Source organism: Brassica napus, chromosome C9 (genome assembly GCF_020379485.1).
Source record: "Brassica napus cultivar Da-Ae chromosome C9, Da-Ae, whole genome shotgun sequence".
In the NCBI taxonomy this organism is placed as follows: Eukaryota; Viridiplantae; Streptophyta; class Magnoliopsida; order Brassicales; family Brassicaceae; genus Brassica; species Brassica napus.
In genome coordinates, this window is record NC_063452.1 from 37,319,284 (window position 1) to 37,343,480 (window position 24,197).

The window sequence follows — 24,197 nt, forward strand, 5'->3', positions numbered from 1 at the left end:
CGCGGGAAGAGCCACAGTCACTTGTCCACACCTTTCCTCTTCATCCGGACTCATAACTGCTAGTCTCTGTGCCGGAGTATCTTTATTATCACTTCGGGCTCTCTTCTGGAATGTTCTAGAAACATCGGGAGAGAAGTCGCCGGTTCGTTCTGCGCTTTCTATATCAGCGATTTCGTCAGGGTTTCTCTTAAAATCAGAGTAGTTGTCGTCGTCGCTGTTACAGAGATCGATTACAGAGGTTTTGTTTCCGTTCCCAGCGGGTTTTGAAGCCGGGATAGTAGCACTTGGTAGATTCTCTTGCTTTACGCGAATATCCATTGGGAAAAGGAGCAGCCGAAGAAAAACCGAAGAAGTTGAAGGAAAAGTTGCAGAAGCGATGACGAAAGAAAAGAGAAACCAGACTGCAAAAAAAAAGAAAAAAAAATTGGGGAAAGAGAAAAGTAGTTAAAAAGGTAATCTTTATTTACCGATATGAAAGGCTCCCGTTTTCACTCGTTTTATCCAACCTCCTTTTCTCGTTTCTCAAATTTAGGGGGTGTTATTGGATTCTGCATTTTTATATAATGGAATTTGAGTATTGAAATTTGAGTTCGTGTCTATTTTGACGGATTCTCCGTAAAGCATGTGGATTTGTTGCATGTCATTTCATAGCCTTTTTAGGAATTGCTATGAAATTTCTTATTTAGAAAATCACCAAAATTTGTTTTTTTTTTTCTGAGCTTTTCAATTAGGATCTGAAACAGTAATTTCTGAACACTGGAAAAACTCTTTCGAACTATCATAAACATGTGATCTGTTCCTCTTTTAATCTGAATATTTTTTTAAAGAGTGAATCATATTTGTAGATGAAATAGAAGCAACTGCTACCACCACTCAGATTTATTTGGGTTTTCCAGTAACAACATTTTTTTCTGGGACATGGATATAATAGAAACAGTTTTGACATAGAATCTCTATGTTCGTCTTCTTCGGTAATAATTATATTTTTTCATCTTCTTTTATATTCTATCAATTGGTGAGAACCGGATCAATAGACTTTTTAATTGATAAAAGAGAGAAGAAAAAAACTATATGTTTCGAGTCCTTCGAAAAAACAGATATGCAAGAAAAAAACTATATGTTTCGAGGTTTTGTTTCCGTTCCCGGCGGGTTTTAACGCTTGATTTCAATACAAAAAGTACATTAAAAAACTGAAATAACTAAAATAGTAAATCTAACAATGCGGAATCAGTGACCAATAGGTTTCAGCTTTGTATACGTCAAAAGGTGATACCTTTGATTCTTAATTTCGATTGGCATTGTGGTTTCTTTTGTTTGGTTCTTTACAGTGCGCGTGTGTGTGCGTTTTTTTTACAGGTTTCCCCGCCTCTGTTGACTCCTACATGAACTTGCAGGTACTTTCCTTTGCGTTTTTATGTTCTGTTCGAGAATGCTAAAGTAGGATGAAGTTTTGAACAAAGATTGATGTTGTAATTTTAAAAGCTAGGATTGATAGGCCTATCATTCTTTTCAGTTTAATCATTTGAGTTTGGTTATACTGTTTTTTTTTTACAGCTTGGAAACACTGAAGAATACATCGAAGGACAGTTGATAGGGAACCTTCGAGAGATTTTGATCAGGTAATCTATAACCTCATTTGTACCACTTCATTCTCAAAGTTACCACTTACTTCGTTATTGTCTCCTGTAAAAATAAATCAGTTTAAAAAAAAAAAAAAAGAAGTAAATCTGTTTTATTACTTCACACCGGACGTTAAGTGTTTTTGTGTTTATTAATAGAAGAAAACAGCAAGTAATATGCTTTAGTACTGACAATGTTTGTATTTTCTTACGTTTTGCATGTTTACATTAATCTTCATTGGTAGTGATGTATAACAGGTACATGCATCTGCGGATTTACAGTCTGATATAACATTGTTGATTATTTCCGTAAACTTGTGGAAGGTCAACAAATTGAGAGGCCAATGGGGGTGTAAGAGCAAGTCCATCAATTAGGACTTCTTAGGGGCTCTAATGATTTAATTAAGATTAAATAAGGTAATCTGGCAAGATTAGAGCTTTGGTTGGTGGAATTATTATTTTCTTCCTCCAATGGGAGAACCCCCTATGGGGTTCTAAAAAAAAAAAAAAAAATTAAGTAGAATTATTTAATATAAAAGCATACATAAAATTTTTAATAAAAATTACAAAAAGATATTAAAAATACAAATGCAAAAGTAAACGAGAAAAAAAACGATTAGTTGAAATCTCCATTTGCTCCAAATTTTTGCCATATATTCTCAACCAAATCAGCTTTCAATTGTTGATTTATTTTTCTATCACGAATTTGATTCCGAATGGCCATCATATTGCCGAGATTTGAAGGCATATCTGTAGAAAATGTGAAATCCACTTCTGAAGATCGGTTTGATTCCGGCTGTTCGAAAACTGATACATCAAAATGAGTGTACCCATCTCGTTCGTCTTCGACGATCATATTATGTAGAATGATACATGCTCGCATTATCTTGCCAATTTTTATTTTATCCCACAAAAGAGCGGGATTTTTGACAATGGCAAATCGAGCTTGCAAGACTCCAAAAGCACGTTCGACATCTTTACGTACAGCTTCTTGATGTGTAGCGAATAAGGTTGCTTTCGGACCTTGCGGAAGTGGAATAGATTGGACAAAAGTAGCCCATTTTGGATATATACCATCTGTGAGATAGTAAGCCAAATGGTATTCGTGTCCGTTTACAATGTAATTAACTTTTGGAGCTCGACCTTGTAATATATCATCAAAAACCGGTGATCGATCAAGAACATTGATATCGTTTAATGTACCTGGAGGTCCGAAAAACGCGTGCCATATCCAGAGGTCTTGTGACGCAACAGCCTCTAAAACGATTGTTGGCTTTCCTGATCCACGTGTATATTGACCTTTCCATGCGGTTGGACAATTCTTCCACTCCCAATGCATACAATCAATACTTCCTATCATCCCCGGAAATCCGCGTATCTCTCCAATATCGAGCAGTCGTTGAAGATCTTCTGGTGTGGGTCTTCTTAGATACCCATCTCCAAATAAATTTATGATTCCTTGAACAAAATGTTCCAAGCATAAAAGCGCCGTGGTCTCACCAAGTCGGAGGTATTCGTCGACCGCATCAGCTGGACAACCATATGCCATCATACGAATTGCTGCAGTTGCCTTTTGTAACGGAGAGTGACCGAACCTTCCAGTAGCATCTCTTCTATGTTGAAAGTATGGGACTTCAGCGGAAAGTCGATCAACAATACGCATGAACAAGGGCTTGTTCATTCGAAACCGGCGTCGAAACATGTGAGAAGGATATGTTGCATCTTCACTAAAATAATCGTTCCATAACTGCAAGTGTCCCTGTTCCCGTTGTCTTTCGATGTAAGCTCGTTTTTTTTTTGACCTTGATGCTTCTTGGCGATTTTCATTACGAATGAGGAGATTTTCAAAATATTGATCGAAATATTGATCAAATTTTTCATCCATCATTTCTTCAATATCATTATTTTCAATATCATTATTAGAAGAAGAAGCCATTTAGCTTGAGCTTGAGAAAATGTATTTGAAGATGAGAGAAATGAGAGTTGAGCTTGAGAAAATGTATTTGAGGATGAGAGAAATGATAGCTTGAACTTGAGAAAAATGATTTTGAGGATGAGAAATGGTAAAATTGTATTTGCGCTTGCGACAACTTCTGTAATGGTTTTGAACTGTTTTGTATTTAAAGACAAATGGTTACACAAGGAGAGAAATGTTCATTATTTGGCTACACGAGTGTTGTAATATATAAGCGCCAATGGCTTGAGATAAAATAAAGGAGAGTCACGAGGTGTTGAGTGAAGTGAAGTCTTGTCTCTGCTTTAAAGCTTTATGTCACGAGTCTTGGCTTCTTCTCTGCTTGAAAGCTTTATGCCAGGAGTGTTGAGTGAAGTCTTGTCTCTGCTTCAAAGCTCGATGTCACGAGTGTTGAGTGAAGTCTTGGCTTCTTGTATCACAAGTTTTCTCTGTTTCACCTGCAAAAAAAACAGAGAACAGACGCATGAGTGATGATAGCCACAAGCAAACACAAATAGGCACAAGCAAACACAAAGCACACAACTCTAAGAAGAGAACATGAGACATTAACATTAACATACTAAAGCATTACATAACATTAGCCACAAACCCATAAGACATTACATAACAAGACGAGATAAAGCCATAGACCATTCAGATACACAAACTGAGATAAAGCCATAGATACTAAATACACAACATGTCACGTATAAGCTGTTCTTTCAAAGCTAATTCAAGTTCGCTTAAGGGCTCTGTCTTGCCCATGAGTTTGTCAAGCAATTTTTGCTTGTTGAGCTTGTCCTTTAAGGCAAAGTCCTTTTCCCTTAGCTCCCACACGTTCTGAAAATCCTTCCTCTCCTTCTCTTTCTCTTCCAAACTCGCTTGCTTGCTCACTGAACTTTTTCCTTTGGCCTTTGATGCTTTAACACCAACAGGACGAGCTTCATCCTCTACATGGTTTCCTGGCCCATACGTTGCTGACTGTGAACCTTGGTCACCTAACTTCCTTCTCTTACCCTGCACTTTATCAGTCGAGGCTCCACACCATTTCTGATCATGGCGAAGCTCCAACCATGCATGCTCCATGGTGAACTTCACCTTGTAATCATTGTAGAAAATCTGATGAGCTATCTTCAACACGTCATCCTCATTCTGTCCACTCGATCTCTGCTTCGTTGCAGCGACATAGCAGCCCACAAACCTCGACACTGCCTCATTAATCTTCGCCCACCTTTGTTTACAGCACGTTCGATCTCTCTTTTGCAGACCAGCTAGCTTAGGACTCGCAGCGAAATAAGCAGCAATACGTTGCCAAAACGCATTTGCTTTCTGCTCATTTCCTACTACTGGGTCTTTAGAAGTGTTTAACCAAGCACTTATTAGGACACCATCTTCTGTAGGTGTCCATTTGCGTCTCTCTTTACGGTTAGAGACAGTCTCTGCATCTTCATTGCCATCTTCAGTCCCTTCTGGACCGAAGACAGAGGCATCCGACGTAGAGACTGTGTCTATACTAGGTTCACGTAGTGGTTGAGAGAAGTGGTTTTGGGTGTATGGTTGTTGGCTATTTAAGAGATTTTGAAAGCTATAATGCTGCGTATATGGATCCATAATTTAGAGGCTTTGAAAGAAAAGGTTTTGAAAGAACAAGAGTGTTTTGTTCACAATTTAAAGGGAAGTTTTTAAACTTTAAAAATTTTTTGTTGTAATTAATGTCTTTACCTACAACTAAAACAACCACCAAAACTAAATACATATCGCTTCAACTCAACTAACACACGCTAAACCAACCAAGAAAATAAATACATACAAATCAATATCTAACTAAAGCAATACTACAATCAATTTAATTCCTAACCAAATCAATATCTACCACACATTCAACTAACTAAAGCCATAGTAAAGTGTACTTACCTCTTGCCAACTGTGAAATGGAAGATTGTGTTCGGTAATGAATGCTCCATTGATGTTGCACCCGTTTCTGAGAGAGACTCTGGTCCGTAATCAATGCAAAAGAAAATGCCCCTGCCTTCACCACGCACACCACACATCCTTGCACAACCAACACCCAAAAGTAAAATTAAAAGCTGATTTGACCAAAGCTACTATCACTAAATTCGAACACAACTACTTGGCGTTTCAATTGCTAAGAATAATTAACCATCTCGACCAAAACTAATATCACTAACCAATCAGTTCATCGGATTTGTAATTTAGAGACAAAGATCAAAGCATATTAACAAACCTTAAGCAGACATCGTGATGTAATCTTTTCCTCTCCACAAAGGAATAACAAAGTGATGCCTGCAATTGATACATCACCAGACATTAGAAGATTAAATTAACAGTAGAAAAATAACTGGTGATCAGCTTATTAGCACTCGCCTGGTTGTTGATCCAACTAATAAATTGAGAAGCTTTCATAGTGATCCCAATATGCCATCATCCCAGCTGATACAACCAAAATACAACCATCAGTAAATCAGAAATACATCACATATGAAATTTTTAATCACAAAGAGAGGAGAAAATTAAACCGTACCCGATGGAAATGAGTTCCTCGGGAGATTTGGTTTTCGATCTATCCAAATCCATGATCGAATCCAACGGTTTCGGATTCAACGGTGAGAAGGAGAAGTTGACCCAATCCAACGGTTTCAAGCCTGAACGGTGAGAAGAAGAAGATGACTGTGCGGTGAAGATTTGTCTACACGGCCAACGAGAGGACGAATGGATCTTTCATCTTTGCAAAGTGAGAAGAAGAAGATGATCGATCGATCAAAGAAGAAGACCAATCGAAGAAGAAGAAGACTGATCCGAGATCAAAAAAGAATCGCCATAGAAGACGGAGAGATCGAAGAAAGAGGAAGAAAAGAAAAGAAAATAAAATAAAATAAAAGAAAAGAAGAGAGATAGAAAAGTTAACTCGATCCAATAGAAAGTCTCCACGTATGGATCCTTAAACAATCCTAAAAATCCCAAAATTAAGACCGTTCCTATGCTTTTTATTTCTTTTTCATTTATTTTTTTGCTTTTATTCTTTTAGAAACATCAATTAGGACTCCCGATGGAGTTGGTCTAAGTATCAGCGAGGAATCTTCTTATCCAGAGAAGAAGCTTTATTTATTTATGATTAAGAAGGAAAAAAGACAACAGAAGAGTTAGGTCTTTGAGCTGATGTACTGTTTCTCAATTTACAGATTGATGGCTCGGGTTATATGATTTAGATAGCCTTGGGTTATATGATTTATTAAAAAAAATATTTGTTCTTTGAATTTATTTGGTTTGTAATGTCTTCTCATGAGCTGGTTTGAAAACCAACATTATGTTTGTCTTTTTGGTATTTTTTACTCGATTCATTTTTTGTTATAAAATTGATTGGGATACTTAAAAGATAACCCATTTATACAATCATTTTCAATCAAAGGCCATGTTTACCAATTATATTTTACTTACTTATGTGGGCTTTTTGCAACATTGACTCAAAACTCAAAGTCAAACCTAAAACTAACCCATGTTTTTTTGGTTTTTTCTTTTGTCCTATTCACCCCACAAGTTCATGATATTCACGAAAATGCCATCAAATTTTTTTTATTTTTTTTTCTGAAAATGACATTTTTACTCTCTCACCCTCATCATCTTCAAGTAATTACAAGATTGTCATTGTCATCAATACCCCAACCACCACGAACAACCAATTTGAAGCTCTTAATGCACCTAAAATCGATTTACACTCTCTCTTTCTCACTTGTTATGAACTAAAAACAACATCTCTTTCACTTTTCCTCCATATTCATCCAAAAAACTCAAGCTTTTGATTCAAATTTTTTTTATGGTTTATAGAGCCATTCAAGCATATTATTCTTGGTGGGTTACTTTCGTTTGAGATTATGGATGGTTGGAGAAGACTGTGTGTGCTAAGGAAGTCATCTCACTAATTTAAGGTATGAAATTGAAATTTTTTCCAGATTTGTTTGTGTAGAAGACTTACCCGTAAGTAGTCTGGCTGTAGAAGACTTACGGGTGAGTCTTCTAGTCAAACGGACGACTTACTTTTAAGTCGTCATCTTTGTTTGTTAAAAAAAAATCTAGAGAATACCCTAGACGACTTACAGATAAGTCGTCTAAGATAAATGGGTTAGTTTTGTATTTGACCCAATTGTGTCAGATATTTGACTTTTCCTGGACGACTTACCAGTAAGTCGTCTCCGAGAAAACAAAAATTTCAATATTTTATTAAATCTGGACGACTTATCTGTAAGTCGTCTCAGGTTACTTTTGCAATTGGAAAATAAAACTTAAATATTTAACTTTTCCCAGACGACTTACGCGGAAGTTGTCAAGTAAGACGACTTACTTGAAAGTCGTCCAGGATAAGCAAAGTCGTCCAGATTTATTTCCTAGATTATGGTCAAGCCTTGCTTATCTCGGACGACTTTCTTGTACGTCGTCTGCCTGGACGACTTTCTAGTAAGTCGTCTGGGTAAAGTTAAATATAGAAGTTTCATTTTCGAATTGCAAACAAACCTGAGAAGACTTACAAATAAGTCGTCTAGCTTTAATAAAATATTAAAATTTTTGTTTTCCCTGAGACGACTTACTGGTAAGTCGTCCAGGAAAAGTCAAAAATATCAGATACAATTTGGTCAAATTCAAAACTAACCCATTTATCCAAGACGACTTACTGGTAAGTCGTCTAGTTTTTTTTTTTTTTAACAAACAAAGCTGGACGACTTACTTGTAAGTCGTCCGATTTAAAATTCAATTGTAAAAATGACCTGTTTGGACGACTTACTGGTAAGTCTTCCAGACGACTTACTTGTAAGTCTTCCAGACGACTTACTGGTATGTCGTCTGCGTCAATGTTTAGTAAACTTTCATTTTCTCTATGTTTACTAATGTGTTTTATTTTGAATTTTTGTAGATGATGCGTCAGTTACATGCAGTGTATGGAGAATGGTTGTTGAATGATTTCCGTTGGGATTTTGTGGTTGATAATGTCAAAGGAGCGCGAATCATTTTTTTGGGGGAAGGTTCAACACATGCTGAACTTCTTGCAATGGATCAAGAAGATTATAACCTGGACATGAGCACAGAATCTGTGGAGATAACCTACTCATTACCAGCAAAAATGATGCAGGCTCCAGACACCCCTCCTATTCATATTACAAGTGATAGACAAGTTTGAAACTTGCTCGAGATAACCAAAACGCATGGAGTACGGCTTTGTGTATCAAGCCGTAGCAAGGTGGAAACGGTTTCAAAGTTCAGGGAAGATGATGAAGCTGATGAAGCTGATGAATGTTTTGAAGATGATGATGATGATTTGGTTGAAGATGAAAATCATGATGGGGAGGAGGACGATGGGGAGGAGGATGCTGGTATCTCTATTGTTGCTGAAGCGGACGAGAATGGTGAGGATTACAGTGTTTATCGAAAGGTTGAAGATGAGGATGAGGAAGATGATGATGTGTTTTAAAGATATCGAAAAGATTAAAGGAGGAAGATCGAATGGTAACAGTATCTATGTCAACCAGAGTTTTGTTAGCAAGGATGCACTGCTTTCAGAGCTGCGGTTGACATCAGTGAGGTTTAAGTTCTACTTCAGAATATACAAGTCAACGAAAACTCTCCTTGTGACAACATGTCCGGTTAGTGGTTGTCAATGGAAGGTCAGAGCGAGTGTGAAACATGGGACAAACACGTTTTGGGTAACAAAGTATGTGGAAAAACATACATGCTCAGCGGGAAACCGACTCGCTCAGCGGAGACACTGTACTCCGAAGTATGTTGGTAGGCTTTTCATTGATCGTGTTGGAATCATTGATGGGTTGAATCCGCAGCATATCACTGATGCAATGAAGAACATGTTTGGCATGACGCTTGATTACACCACTTCATACAGAGCACTTTTATATGCACAAACATTGGTGAGAGGATCAGCAGAAGATGGGTATTCGCGTCTGCCATCATATCTCGAGCAAATCTCCTTAGCAAATCCCGATTCTATCACGGCTATAGAACTTGATTCTATCAATAGATTTAAGTATCTATTTCTCTCTTTTGGAGCTTCTATCAAAGGTTTTAAGTATCAGAGAAGGGTCATTGTGGTGGATGGGACTCACCTAAGTGGGAAATATGGAGGTGTTATGTTAGTTGCAGCCGCACAAGATGGGAATTTTCAGATATTTCCATTGGCTTTTGGGATCGTAGATGCTGAAGATGAACCTTCTTGGGAATGGTTTTTCACAAAATTGGCTAGTTGTGTATCTGATGAGCAGCCTCTGGTGATAGTCTCTGACCGGCACGCGGCCATTAAAAGTGCGTGTGATAAGGTGTTTCCTTGGGCAACCCGAGGAATATGTTATTATCACCTTCAAGATAACATTGTCAAAAAGTTTAAAGGGAAACATCTCTTGTACTTGGTGAAAGGTGCTGCTTATGCTCATACGGTTTCAGATTTTGACCGGTACATGGCTGAGATACGGAGTGCAAACCCGGACCTTGCAACGTATTTGGAGAATGCCGACGTCAGCCTATGGTCAAGGGTTTATTGTCAGGGGGACAGGTACAACATAAAGACAAGCAACATCGCTGAATCTATTAATTCCGCTCTGAAGCGAGCTAGAGGATTTCCGGTTCAGTTCCTGTTGGAGTTCATAAGGGAGAAGCTAGGAAAGTGGTTTTGGAAAAGGAGAGAAGATGCTTTGAGTCTCCCAACTCAACATAGTCGAGGTGTTGAATACTTGCTTGCTGTTCGATCGGAGATAGCGGATACGATGACGGTACAACCAATTGATGGATGGCGATTCTTTGTGAAAGGTGGGAAAATGGACTGTGTGGTTGATTTGGAACATGGAAAGTGTGATTGTGGTGTCTATGCAGTGGAGAAAATACCTTGCTCTCATGCTATAGCTGCTGGAACATCTGTTGGTTTGCATATCTCCACACTTGTATGTCCAGTGTACTCAAAGGATTTTCTGTTTGCAGGATACACAGAGAATATATATCCTTGTGTTGGACAACAAGTTGAGGAACGCACATGCTTTCCTCCGGAAGTAAAACGTGGTCCGGGAAGACAGAAGAAATCAAGATGGCAATCTTGGTTGGAGCTATCCAGGATGAGAGGACGCAAACCCCGGAAGCAACACAGGGTTTATAGATGCTCAAAATGCAAGGAAACTGGCCATACGAAACCACAATGTAAGTCTTCCAGTGATTAGTCTTCCAGAAGACTTTCCATTAAGTCGTCCATAAGGTCGTCCAGTTAGTCGTCCAGGTTTTTTCTTCCAGAAGACCTTCAAGTTAGTCGTCCAGTGATTAGTCTTCCATAAGACCTTCAATTAAGTCATCTAGAAGGTCGTTCAGTTAGTCGTCCAGTGTTTTTTTTCCAGAAGACCTTCAAGTTAGTCGTCCAGTGATTAGTCTTCCAGAAGACCTTCAATTAAGTCGTCCAGAAGGTTGTCCAGTTAGTCGTCCAGGGTTTTTTCTTCCAGAAGACCTTCAAGTTAGTCGTCCAGTGTTTAGTCTTCCAGAAGACCTTCAATTAAGTCGTCCAGAAGGTCGTTCAGTTAGTCGTCCAGGGTTTTTTCTTCCAGAAGACCTTCAAGTTAGTCGTCCAGTGATTAGTCTTCCAGAAGACCTTCAATTAAGTCGTCCAGAAGGTCGTCCAGGGTTTTTTCTTCCAGAAGACCTTCAAGTTAGTCGTCCAGTGTTCTGTCTATTTACTAAAAATTTGTGTTATGAACTTATCTGTGACAACTTCTTTGTCAAATTGCACTACCAAACAAATTTGAGATGGTCTTGCCCTTTATATTATCCGAAATATAGTTACAAAAGGTCACTGCTCAAAAGACTTTCCAGACTACTTATAGTTAAGTCGTCCAATATTCCAGACGACTTAACTGTAAGTCTTCTGCGCAGAATATAGTTACAAAATAGGGATCAAGTTCAAATACACACATCAGCCTAATCTATCATACAAAATAATATAAAGTGGCATGTTTATCACCCGTCATACGTACCCAGGATGTCATCCATGTCCTTGTTTTCGAACTCATGCGCGTCAGGAAGCTCTTGAAATATATCCACCGCCATCTTATCCCTGATACTCTTCCCGTTGGGCTTAGCAAAGTCTTTTTTACTAAACTCTATCCCAAGAGCATGACATTCAATGTACTTTAGAGTGTACACGCCACAATCACCGTTGGGCCGGAGGTATATTGGTCGGTCTCTCATATGTGAATGGCTCCAGGCTGTATTGGGCACGTAGTTCGTCTGAGGAAGCGCACTCAACAAGCAGATAAGGGACCATGTAGAGAAAAGGCTCCATTACCACATCTAGTTCTTCTGGGGAGATACTGGAACAAATGCTGTCAAAGACGACTATGTGCCTCTTAGGGATCGATATCCACATAGCAATCCAATGACTGTCGGCGAAGTTTACTGGCGCATAGATATCATCAATATCCGTCCCCCAAACCTTGTTCGATTGGCAAAATGATGGTATAGTGCCTGCATAATAATTTCACGCCCCACCAGGGAGTCTTCTTCCTAAACCGTTGTGATCGGGCTTCGAGTCCATAAAATCCTTGAAGTTGAATCTCCATTGCTGAGCAAAGAGATGATCAAGGAAACACATTCTCTCGCTCCTGAAATGTTGTGGGTTAGCGTCGTACCTCTTCCTCAGCACATTAATAAAAGCATCAACATGCTGCATATAAAATAGAGTACAAGTCAGAAGATATCAGGTGACTTAGTGGTAAGTCTTCTACGTAGACGACTTACCAGACGACTTACAAGTAAGTCGTTGACGAATTAAGTCGTCTGATAAGTCGTCTACGTAGAAGACTTACCAGACGACTTACAAGTAAGTCGTCTACGTCATAGCAGAAGACTTACACAGTCCTCCAGCCACTCTAGGGAGGTTCGGAGGATTTGATACCACCAAGTTCTACTTTTACGTGGTTTTTTATCGAGAGCTGTTCTATAATGACTGCAAACACAAAATGTTGAAAAGCAATCAGGTGTTATGGGAAAAGCAAGCTATTATGTGAAAAGCAAGCTATTATGGGGAAAGCAAACACTTACGGACAAGATTTAAACCAATAAGCGAGCTCCTTCAACTTCGTCTTGTCAATTGGTGCAAAAGGATTATAGCCTGGATAAATTTTGTTTGAAATGATCACTCTGGCCGTGCTGTTTGCCGTATAAGGAGATTTCTGTGAGGCAGCAAGTTTTCTTGTTCGATCACTCTTTGCACGGCAAAGTGCCAAAGCAGCATCCCTCTTTTCTAGATATCTAGCATCCTCGTTCTGTAAATCTGAAACAGTGGATTGATTTTTGTCCAATAGAACAAGGCTCGGTTCTGGAGCTTTATCTTCCGAGGAACTAGCATCTGCGGGCACATCTGCGGGCACATCTTCGGGCACATCTGGACCTTTATCCTCCGCCAAGCTCTTCCTTCCCGCGTTCGTCCCATTGACACTTTCACTCTTCAATATACAAGATGGGTTTATACAATAATAACCAAAGATCCATTTCAAACAATAATAACCAATGAGTGTCTTCAAACATGAAACAAAATACAAATATAAAATCCATACACTATAAACAAAGCACACATGTTCTGACATACAAGAAACAAAGCAAATGCAACTTTTCAATTCTTATTCTTAAGACTTTGTCTAGTCAATCTCTTGTTGTGAGAGGATTCGTTACTATCCCCGGGTTCGAGCGTCAGTTTAGGTGGAGAGGTAGTGTTTTGAGATGATGTCCCTTTCCGTTTTGTGGTGATACCAACCTTCTTCTCCACAGCTTCCATCCTTTCCGACAGATACTTGATCTCCTTAAGGCACGTCCCAAACCCTTCCCTCATGGCATCATCTATGTCCTTGAACATGGTTTTAATATCCTCTTTGGTCAACCCACCAACAGTCGTAGTCACCTCTTCACTAGCCTCTGCAGCTGCCTCTCACTAGCCTCTGCAGCTGCCTCTTCACTAGCTTCAGCAGGTGCCTCTTTACGAGCTTTCTTCCGAGGTCTTGGACTGTCTTCCTTCACTACCTTTTTCTTCGCTGGACTCACAACCGCCGGCTTTGTATTGACCCAAGTACCGGTGACTTCCCAGCAATCCATGGTCCACTTCCACGGTTTCTTCACAAACATGAGTTTAATTATGTTCTCCGCGAGCGTGTCCTCAACATCAAACTCCCATTTTGGAAACATTTCACCAGTGTCCTTTTGAACAAAGTTGATCACCCTAGTCTGCAGTAAATAGAAGATATGAACTTAGATATTTGACGGATTAAGAAAGATGGAAAGAAAAGACTTCACAGACGACTTATAATTAAGTCATCTGGAAAGTCTTCCAGCTGGACGACTTAGTAGACGACTTATAATTAAGTCGTCTGGAAAGTCTTCCAGCTCGAAGACTTAGTAGAAGACTTATAATTAAGTAGTATGGATAGTCTTCCCAGACGACTTAATTATAAGGCGTCTACTAAGTCATCCAGCTAGAAGGCTTTCCAGGCGACTTAATTATAAGTCTTCTACTAAGTCGTCTAAGTGGAAGACTTATCAGACGACTTAATTATAAGTTTTCTGCGAAGTCGTCCAGATTGAAGTAAATACCTGACTGAGGATAGCTTCTTTAAACTGTTTGCGTCCTTTGCGACCCTTGTAAGCCAGTATCGGTGGAGACAGATTGTTTGGGAGAGGATTACCAAAAGTAGCACCCAATTCCGGAAGAGCTGTGTACACCCAGACATGGAGAGCTTGCGCAAACCCATTAATAGTGTAACAACCCAAAATATCTCTGCCCTTCTTAGAGTCCATCAGCACCTTAAACGCGACTCTCCCCCATGGATAATTCTCAAACCGTTCTAGCTCCATCACTAGCCTTACCAGACTAACCCGTGTAGGGTTGAATACTTTCTCCCTTCAATGTATCCAGTGAAGATGGCAAGGTACGCGAGCCGCTTGCGATCATCCCGAGACCACCCTTCGCATCTCTCAAGTGCTGTTATTATCTCCTGAGTAGATGGCCCAGCTTCGACATGAACTCCCAGCATCTCCCAAAAAGAAGTCAACTCCTTTGTAACAACAGAGTGAGGTCTCTCAAGGTCCTCGATGTACTCGCAGTTTAGACCAGTGAGGTTTTCAAACTCTAACAGTGAAAACCTCACAGGTTCTGGACCAACGAGACTCCACAGCTCATACTTCTTCTTTATGTCCAGCTGGAAACCGAGCATGTAGTGAACCAGCCTTGAAGCCCAATCAAATCCCAGCTCTTGGAACTTGATGAAAACTCCCAACTTCGACTCCTTCAGCTCTTCATATTCGTCATCATGAAGAGCTTTCTTTAAAGCAGCATGCAACGTCCAACAAGTATGATACGAAATGCTATGCACTGCGGGGGGCTCTTCCCCTAATGTATATATCCTACGGGGGAGTTCTGGCATCTCCATTTTTTTGCCTGCAAAACAATCAAAGACAACCATCTCAAACAATCAAAGACTTATAATTAAGTCGTCTGGCAAGTTTTCCATCTGAAAGACTTATAATTAAGTCGTCTGGAAAGTCTTCCAGCTGGAAGACTTTCCAGACGACTTAATTATAAGTCTTCCAAGACTTCCAGTTTTATGTTCACCTTTTCCTCAATCAATCACTCGACAGTAAGGGATATAACTTACCGGCGGCGGAGTTCAACGAGACCCCTCTGAGAGAATGCGCGCTAGGGTTTCCTCTCGGATCTTAAATAGAGGAAGCAGCTGTGAGAACGGTGGTGAGAACGAAGGTGATAACGGCAGAGAGATAACCGGCGGTGAGAACGATGAGAACGATGAGAACGATGGATTAGAGAGAATCGACGGAAATCGCCTTCGAAATCGCCTTTGAGAGAAACGGCTTTAGGGTTTTCTGATTTTCGATAAACAGTGAAAAAAAACACCTTATATATGGCCGGTAAATAATCCGGTTAGGTTTAAAAGTACATTGTAAAATTAAAGGTTTGGTCCGGTTTGGACGACTTACTAGTAAGTCGTCTGTTGAATATTGTACATCAGACGATTTACTAGTAAGTCGTCCCAGACCCTAAATTTAACCCCTAAACTAAATTGACTATAACTATCTAACCACGTTATAAACCCGTAGTTATACTTAAATAGTGTTTACTATACACAGAAATAAAAACACTTAGGTAAATTTTAAAGTTTTCAAAAAAACATTTATGCATTCCTAAATCTAACCCTAAGAACACATACAATACTACAACATATGTTGGCAAAACCTAAACCAAAGAATATCATGACTCACTACTTTCACTCATCTATGTTGAAAACAATTAACTTTTGTTATATCTTAATTTATATCTCTTAAAACATATGTTAATTAAATGATTTTAATTTTTCACTTATCAAAATATTTTTTACAAAAATTTTAAATTATTTCTAAGTATAACTAGTCCAAGCGACTTACGGGGGTTAGAAACGTAAAAAAATTTCGGATTTTTTGTTTGTTCACAAGGGGTTGGTTGTAATTTCAATAGATTTTTAGGTTACTTTTGCATTTGATTCAAGTTTGGGTTAACCTTTGTGTTTGAAATCAAGTTGTGAATCATATTTGACAATTTTCTCTACTTATGTTGCAGTTTGATCAAACAATCTTTTTAACCTTTGCCCAAAAAAGCTAAAATAATTGATTTCTTCGGTCAGCCTACTAAAACAACTTCGGTACTCTATCAGCCAAAAGAATATATTATCGTTTGATATAGAAAATGTAATGAACCATTTTCTTCATTTTATACTACCTTTAAAGACGGATACTAGAGAAACTGGAACTCAATGATAATTGTTTATATGGAAAAGTAAATAATAAGATTTTAATAATTAAAGCATAAACAAAAGTTTAATTAAATTAAATTTTAACAATTGTTTATCCTCCGTTAATTCCAATACCGAAAATATTAAAAATAGTGAGTTTTAGTCATTTCAAATTTGTTGGGTAACACAATGAGTAAATAAAAAAGAATTCTAAATTGGCATATTAATTATATTTTAATATTCAGTTCTGATATAATATATATCTATTTAAATCTAAATTATAGTTATATTTGCTTTCTCATGCTCTTATATCTAATTGTTAAATAAACAGCATAGAAACTCTCATTTGATAAAAAAAAAAAAAAATATGCTGCTTTTTGTCTAAAGAGGAAGAATAAGAGATTAATACTTAACTTTCCGCTCCATAAAATCCAGAAATATCCTTTATGCTCTATGGTTTAACAAGTTTTCTCTATTATGTTTGATTTTGATTGATTTAATTTATAATGCCCAAGGTTTATATTTAGAGAAGTATTATAACAGTATAAAAATTTGCAACTTTGAATCAAATCAGCGATAATAATGAATATGCTCACATATCGTTTTTAGTTATATAACTAAAATTTGATGTAGACAATACTGATTGTTTAACATAATCACACTCACAAGTAAATGAAAAAAAAATTACACACAAATTATATCACTGATAAAAACTAATACATCATATCCTGCTGCAGCGCGAACCGACCATATGTAAGCAAAACTCTCAACATCAAATTTCTTCATTTATAAATTTTGAGATCTTCCATCAAAATCACTTTAATAGTGCAAGTGTTCAAGGCATAAAGTTGTAAGCAAAAAAAAAAAAAAACTGTGAACATACACACTTTCTAGAATTTTGATTTAAGAAAATATGCTAAAAAAGTTCATATGAACCCCACTCAACAAGTTCTTATATTTAATTGTATCTCTATTAGCCTGTTCATTTATGCTTCCAATTAGTACTTAAATTATTTGCTACACAAGAAATATATGCACATTGCATTACTATATAAATTGTTTTTATATTTCAATATAACTTTATATTTATTGGATATTGTGTGGCCAATTAAATTAGGTAAATTATTGTGAAATTGATTAAATTTATATATTAAATGACAGCTTTCAAAAGTAATAACTTTTAAATAATACAAATTTTAATTAAAATTGATTACATTTTGAAAGAGATAGAGTAATCTATAAACTAACTCTATATAGATATTAGGACAAAATTGTAAAGTGGTCTCACCTTGAATTTCTCTCATTTTGTGCATTCCTAATTGGAAGGAGATAATCAACATCTAATATTATGTTACTCTTAGTATATTAGAAATAGTTGAACTGTAAACCAATTAAGGATGATGTAAGTAAGACATAAAGATGTATTTCCAGTTATCACAAATATAGAATCAATTGATAACAACTTAATTATGTCCACCATAAGACAACAAAGAAGAGTTTACATACCTTCTAATATTATAATATACACTATATTAGTGGCTAAATCAGTTTTCTCTAACACAAATACTCACTTCATTCTTGGAGTTTAAGCTTTTCTATCTGATGATATTAGCTGTTTGATCCCAAAAAAAAGAAACGGTCGAACTGTACATTGTAATTGGAGAAAAAAAACAAACAAAAATCAACCGAAGACTTTTAAAGTATATGAAACAAAAATTGGAAATAGCAATTCTCTGCAATTAAAGAATAAGACAATAAAATTGTAAAAATATAAAATAAAACAAAAAATTATACACAGAAAGAAAGATTTAGTTAAATAAAATCATAATATAATTTCCATAATTGATAGTGCTCAGTTACACTAAAAAGTCTAAATTTACAGCATACACAGTTTTATTTACATCTTTAAACGTATTATCTAATTAAAATGATTCTAAAAAAATGTCAGCATGAAGAGTTAGAAAATATACGATAAAATATAATACATAACGTCAAAAATACATTATCACTGATCACTAAAAAATCATGTTAGTAGTAGTAAAAAAAAATGACAACACATTTATTAAACCCATAGAACGGTACGCAACAAGGTGTTATTAAATATACAAACTACAAATTAAATATGTACAATGCAAACACACATAAAAACGAGACATCATATTTGGATATATTTAAATAAATAAATTTAAATATATTATATTCTTGATAACTTTAAAATTACTTAAAAAGAAACTAAATTATTAAAAAATTAATATACAAATAAAACTAAAGCAATATTTTGTAACGTTAAAATAATAAATGAATAAAAAGTATATTATGTTAATAAAATATATTTTAGATTTTAAAGATTTCTAATTCATGTAATATTACAAAATTCAAAATTTGTTTATTATAATTAATATTTTACCATTAGATATATTAAAACAATATTCTAGATCGATATTCAATTGTTAGTTTTAACCTATTACACGTAACAAAATATTATTAAGTTTACACTTATTTTTTTGAAAAGGGGGTTTTATATTTTAAGTAGGCTATTGGAGTATTTTTTATTTTCGCGAATTTATTCAAGATGAGATTCCGATCTTTTAAACTAAGATAATTTATGTTCTATACATAATTATATATTTTCTACATAACTCTAAAATTTCGGACTTGATTCTTCATATTTATTAGTTAATTGTGTTACGTATAATAGAAATAATTACTTCAAACTAAAAAAAAATCAAATTTGAAAATTAGTTATATATAATTAAATATACAAAAATTCACATACAAATAAAAATGATAAATGTAACAAATATAAATATATTATTCGCATGTAGCGCGGAGAAAGGATCTAGTATTGAATAACAGGTGATTGTAATGGATTATCAGCAATTGAGAAATTCTGTGTGATAATTTTTTTTAAAAGTTTTTGTCGTAAAAACAATCATCAATAAAGAAAATTACCAAAATAAGTTTTATTAAAAGGGTTAACTAATCTAAATTTAGGGTTTACACTTAAGAGGTGGGGTTTTTAAAATATGATTTCAAATTTAAAATAAATTAAAAATTATAATTAAAATTTTCAAAACAAAATGGAACTATTTTGGTCATTTTTTTCTTGAAAGCTATTTTTGTGACAAAAACTTAAAAAAAACTATTTCAGAGAATTGTCCTTCTCAATTCTATCTACGAAATACTTAATTCAATAACAGAGAATTTTATTCTAAAATCAAATTACACTAATTCCATTAAACTACGGTATCCAATAAAAGTATGTATTTGTTTAACCCTATGGGCATTGTCCCCGCACAAGCGCGGAGTTATGGACAAATTTCTTGTTTCATCTCAATATTTACTAGGGTTATTGTAGTTGTCAATTTTGCATTTTGGGTTGATCATTGTTTTTCAAGTTTTTTATTGTTATAGGGTTAGAGTTGTGATGATGAACTGTGTATGCATTGTTCTCCACTTATGAATGATTAAATTGTGTTAATAATATGATTGATATAGTTCGTGGTATTGCTTGTTGTGTCACCGAGACTTATTGTTTATTTGTCTTTTTAATTTGTTTCTAGTACTATTGAAAGTACATAAATTATATTAATGTTATTGAGAGTACCTTTTGTTTCTCGATATTTTTTCTCCAGGTTAGTTGTGTAAGTTGTGTGTATTACGTAATAATTTTTATCATCCTTATTATGTTTGTTATATGTTTTTTATTTTATTTTTAAACGTGTTGCTTTTACCCGACCTTTAAAACAAATACATGAAGACTTTTAGAAATAACTATAAAATAAGTGACAATTCTGAGTATTTGGGCCTTAATGGGTATTAAACGAATTTATATATTTTTCATAAGAAGACAATAGCATTGGCATGTTGACATTGGGCATGTAAGCTATTTTAATAAGACAAGAGGAGTGAGCAGGTGGAGATGTTGTTTCCGCCTTTGTGTCTGTCGAGATTGTCTCTTGTATCTTCTGGTGTGGCTGTGGTTGTTCCCCTTTTATTTGATGAGTAATATGTAAACAAAAATCATTGTTAGTTGTATTTATTAGAGTTCGTAATTTACTTTGATTTTTTGTTTAGGTAATTTCACTGATCTTGGTTGTCGTCTTCGTCTTCTTCGTAAGAATCTGCGAAAGTAAGTTTGTGAATTGTTAAATAACTAACCGTATAGTTTTTATTTGTTTAGCTGACTCGATGTATGTGTCGTTGAGTTTTAGTTGAGGTGATTGGTTTGGTATATTTGTTTTGAAGTTTATTTGTAAGATTAGACAAAAATGAGAGGTGATCATTAATGATTCATCTTTTTTGGGATTCTAGTTTTTGGTGCTTTGATTGTTTGAGTTGTTGTGGTTTCTTTTACGTTGTAAAATTAATGTTTGTGTAAAATTAGTTTGATAAGTAAATGTAATAAATAGATGACCACAGATCTTGGGTATGAAATATTTTTGATTATTGATGTTAGCACAATATAGACAATAATATAAAGGGAATTGTGCGTTGAGTTGTTGTGGTTTCTTTTACGTTGTAAAATTAATGTTTGTGTAAAATTAGTTTGATAAGTAAATGAAATAAATAGATGACCACAGATCTTGGGTATGAAATATTTTTGATTATTGATGTTAGCACAATATAGACAATAATATAAAGGGAATTGTGCGTTGATTGTTTCTTACGGATCAATGAGGAGACGAATAACGACTCGAGTTGTTTCTTTGGTGAGGTCAGAGCCCTGGACATAACGAGTTTGCCCAACCACATCTGCGAGTTTAAATATCAGTTATGATATCGAAACATAATATAAACTCAGATGCAATATGATAATATACCTGGGAGTTCTAGGTTTGTGTTCGCAAACACTTGGAGATTGTCGAACAGTCTAATCATGACTGGAGACGGATCTCAGGAGCACCCATGATGACTTCATCAATAATGGTTGTTGAGATAAAACGAATGAGGAATGGATGATAAGTTATCTTGTACATGTTTGAGCACCTAACAACCTCAAAACAATCGACTTTCACAATGGAACCGACTTTCAAAGATGACATGTAATGATTAGCACGTCCGGCGGGAATAAACCCATGAATCACATAATCTGCAAATAATATTATTCAACAAAGAATAAAGAAATTAATTAAAACCAATTATGTAAAATAAGTGTGATAGATCGAAGATTAACTTACCTTTTCATCAAGGAACAGAATTACCGTGATTCCCATAAACTCATTGTCTTTCTTGAAGTTCAAGGAATCCCAGAAGCGGAGAAGGCCAGAGGCTGTGCTCTGACTACTATGACCAAGACGGAGAGACTCGAAAGTTGGGTGACGGACGCCATGGACGCCGGTTTGAGGAACTGGAGAGGCAGAGAAAGACATTTTCTAGAAGATGGTTAAATCTAAGAGGAATCAATGAGTTTTGTGGAGATGCAGATTGGGTTCATCAAAGATGAGAATCATATATATAGGGTTTACAAAGGGCCTACAAATCAGGACAAGCATTTAAGATGGGAAGATGAAGAGTTCACCGGTGAAAAAATAGATTACGAACAGACATATAGCGCAAATCTGTAACTCAGACTTGTCTGAGACAATGATGAAAAGAACCCTAATTCATGTTAAACGACGACAATTTACAATATGAGATAACTATAATTGTTGCAAACTTGAGGTTTTTTTTATATAACGTGATTAATCTCATTTAAAAATGAAACCCATAATCCCATAATACACTTGTAGGTCTGGCCCTCAGAGGAAGCCGAAGAAGTAAGGGCTTCTGACCTTCATAAATATATATTAGTTTCGGCCATCAATGTACAAAGTATCCTTTAGTTTAGTGGTATAAATGTTGGTGTTTATATCTCAATAACCCAGGTTCGAGCCATGGACTTGACACTTTTTCACACTTTTTAAAAGTGGAGCCTACAAAACGTTGACGTGGCGCGATGAGTAGTGAGCAAAGTGCCTCATTATAATGTAGATCCTAGAAAAAAACAGATGAAAAGTCTGTATTTGTTTAACGCTTTATTTCAATAAAAAAGTAAATTAAAATCTCAAATAAGTGTTTCTACTAAAATCTAGTAAATATTGAATAACATGTGATTTTGATAGATTCTCAATTCTATCTGCCAAATGCTTAATTCAATAACAGAGAATTTCATTCTAGAATTAAATTACATTCAATTCCATTAAACTACAGTATCCAATAAACCCCCCCCCCCCTAATGTATTTGTCGAATCTTGTATTCTAAGGGTCTGACTGGTTTTTCCACTACCACCCGCAAACGCAGCTTTTGCGATTGGTAGCGGTTTGACAGCGTTTCAAAACAATCATACAAACTGCTACAAATCGATTCAAACACCGCTCTGAACCTCTTAAAATCAAAAGCTGGTTCCAGCTAGCGTTTGCGGTTGCACGCGTTTGCGGGAGGATAACTTTTCTATTTTTTTACAAAAACCATAAAAATACAAAAATAAAAATATTCAATAAAATTTTTAAATTGGAATTATTAAAATAAAAATATTTTCTATAATTTTAAAATTTTAAAACTAATTTTCTAAATATAATTTTCATATTTATTATAATATTATGATTTTTGATATTTTCATAATTATATAAAATGTAAATATTGTTAATTTATTATTTAACTGCTGCTGTATTTGGTAATTATCCAGTCATAAGTATCCCGCAAACGCACCAATTTCTAACCGCAGAACCAGTCGTACAAATCTCTTAAAACCGCTAGAAACCGCAACCACCCGTATCCGCAAACTCCAGCAACCGCAACCGCTGCGTTTGAAACAGTCAGGCCCTAAATATATGTATTCACTCCTAAATATATACAAGTATTGTTACAATTTTTTGAGAGATTTACTCTTAACTTATCCATAATCTATAGACGAATATTATTTGGTATATTTTATCTTCACTTTATTTTCGCATATGGATCAACAACAAAAGCTATTAGATAGGGGGGTGAATATAATCTTTTAGAAAAAAAATCCCCATAGTTATGAGAAGAAAAAATGTAATAAAGTCATAATTAATCCATTCAGCCTTTTTGGGGAAAAATGAAACTCTATTTTGATATATTAGGTTTTTTAAGACTAAATAGGATTAGATGAAAGGTAAATTGCATTGTTGTTGTTGCAGTATACCATTATTCCTTGTCGTATAATGCAATACATTTCCAAAACAAGTTTATGATACAACAAGAATCGGCTATTACATTCGTGTCAGCCTTGTATTATGCCTTTATATTAAATCGTGAGACCGTATGTTGTCGTTTAGCTGACCACAAAACTAGATTGTCACTAAGTACACCCAAAATCAGATGTTGAACGCTTTTTTGATGGAAAACTAGCCGATTCTATGTCTAAATAGATTGTAATGTTCATGTTCTGTTTTTTAAGAGTTTGGGGCCTTGTGTTCATATACCTTGGATGTACTAAAGAATGTAACGTAGATATTGTAGATTTTATTCTCTTGAGTCATGCATAAAAAAAACATATATGCTGCACCGCGTCGGAGATGTCCAGTCTAGTAAAAGCTAGATCTTGGAGACCTCCAACAAGGCTCTTGTAATCCTTTAAATTTGCGACTGGTTTATCCTCTTTCTCCAAGATTTTTAATCAACCGGAATTAAGCATGGTTTGAAGCCATATATCCATGTTTACGCGTTGTGTTCCTTGTTTGGTTGAGAAATATCTATTTGTCATTAAATTATTCTAATATGCCAAGGAAAGATTTAATATTGCAAGCATATGTCAGATGAACTTTCCTTTCATCATGCCGATGATTAATTTGAGA

The 24,197-nt window shown here is 35.6% G+C and overlaps 2 protein-coding genes and 1 long non-coding RNA gene across 4 annotated transcripts; 1 reads left to right on the forward strand and 2 right to left on the reverse strand.

Annotated features, from left to right (window-relative positions):
• Positions 1 to 1,976, forward strand: LOC106385508. 2 transcript variants are annotated; one of them, XR_007328692.1, is made up of 4 exons: positions 1 to 452; positions 1,357 to 1,394; positions 1,555 to 1,619; positions 1,878 to 1,970. It is a non-coding gene; the product is annotated as an uncharacterized LOC106385508 (long non-coding RNA). The 2 variants fall into 2 exon arrangements; XR_001277205.3 differs by lacking the exon at positions 1 to 452 and having other exon boundaries at positions 1,229 to 1,394; positions 1,878 to 1,976.
• A 55-nt stretch (positions 1,977 to 2,031) lies between these two features.
• LOC111207765 (putative nuclease HARBI1) lies at positions 2,032 to 6,624 on the reverse strand. The gene is made up of 4 exons (XM_048768611.1): positions 6,116 to 6,624; positions 5,819 to 6,024; positions 5,488 to 5,625; positions 2,032 to 4,031 (listed from the first exon to the last, which is right to left on the reverse strand). The coding sequence occupies exon 4, from the start codon at positions 3,553 to 3,555 to the stop codon at positions 2,236 to 2,238; it is 1,320 nt and encodes a 439-aa protein (XP_048624568.1). The 5' UTR covers positions 3,556 to 4,031; positions 5,488 to 5,625; positions 5,819 to 6,024; positions 6,116 to 6,624; the 3' UTR covers positions 2,032 to 2,235.
• LOC125592640 (glutathione S-transferase T3-like) lies at positions 4,261 to 5,184 on the reverse strand. The gene has a single exon (XM_048767966.1). The coding sequence runs from the start codon at positions 5,182 to 5,184 to the stop codon at positions 4,261 to 4,263; it is 924 nt and encodes a 307-aa protein (XP_048623923.1).
• Positions 6,625 to 24,197: the final 17,573 nt, after the last annotated feature.

Excerpts from the sequence above, each read along its gene's own strand:
- LOC125592640 (XM_048767966.1), bottom strand. The coding sequence starts at position 5,184 with ATGGATCCATATACGCAGCATTATAGCTTTCAAAATCTCTTAAATAGC.
- LOC111207765 (XM_048768611.1), bottom strand. The coding sequence starts at position 3,555 with ATGGCTTCTTCTTCTAATAATGATATTGAAAATAATGATATTGAAGAA.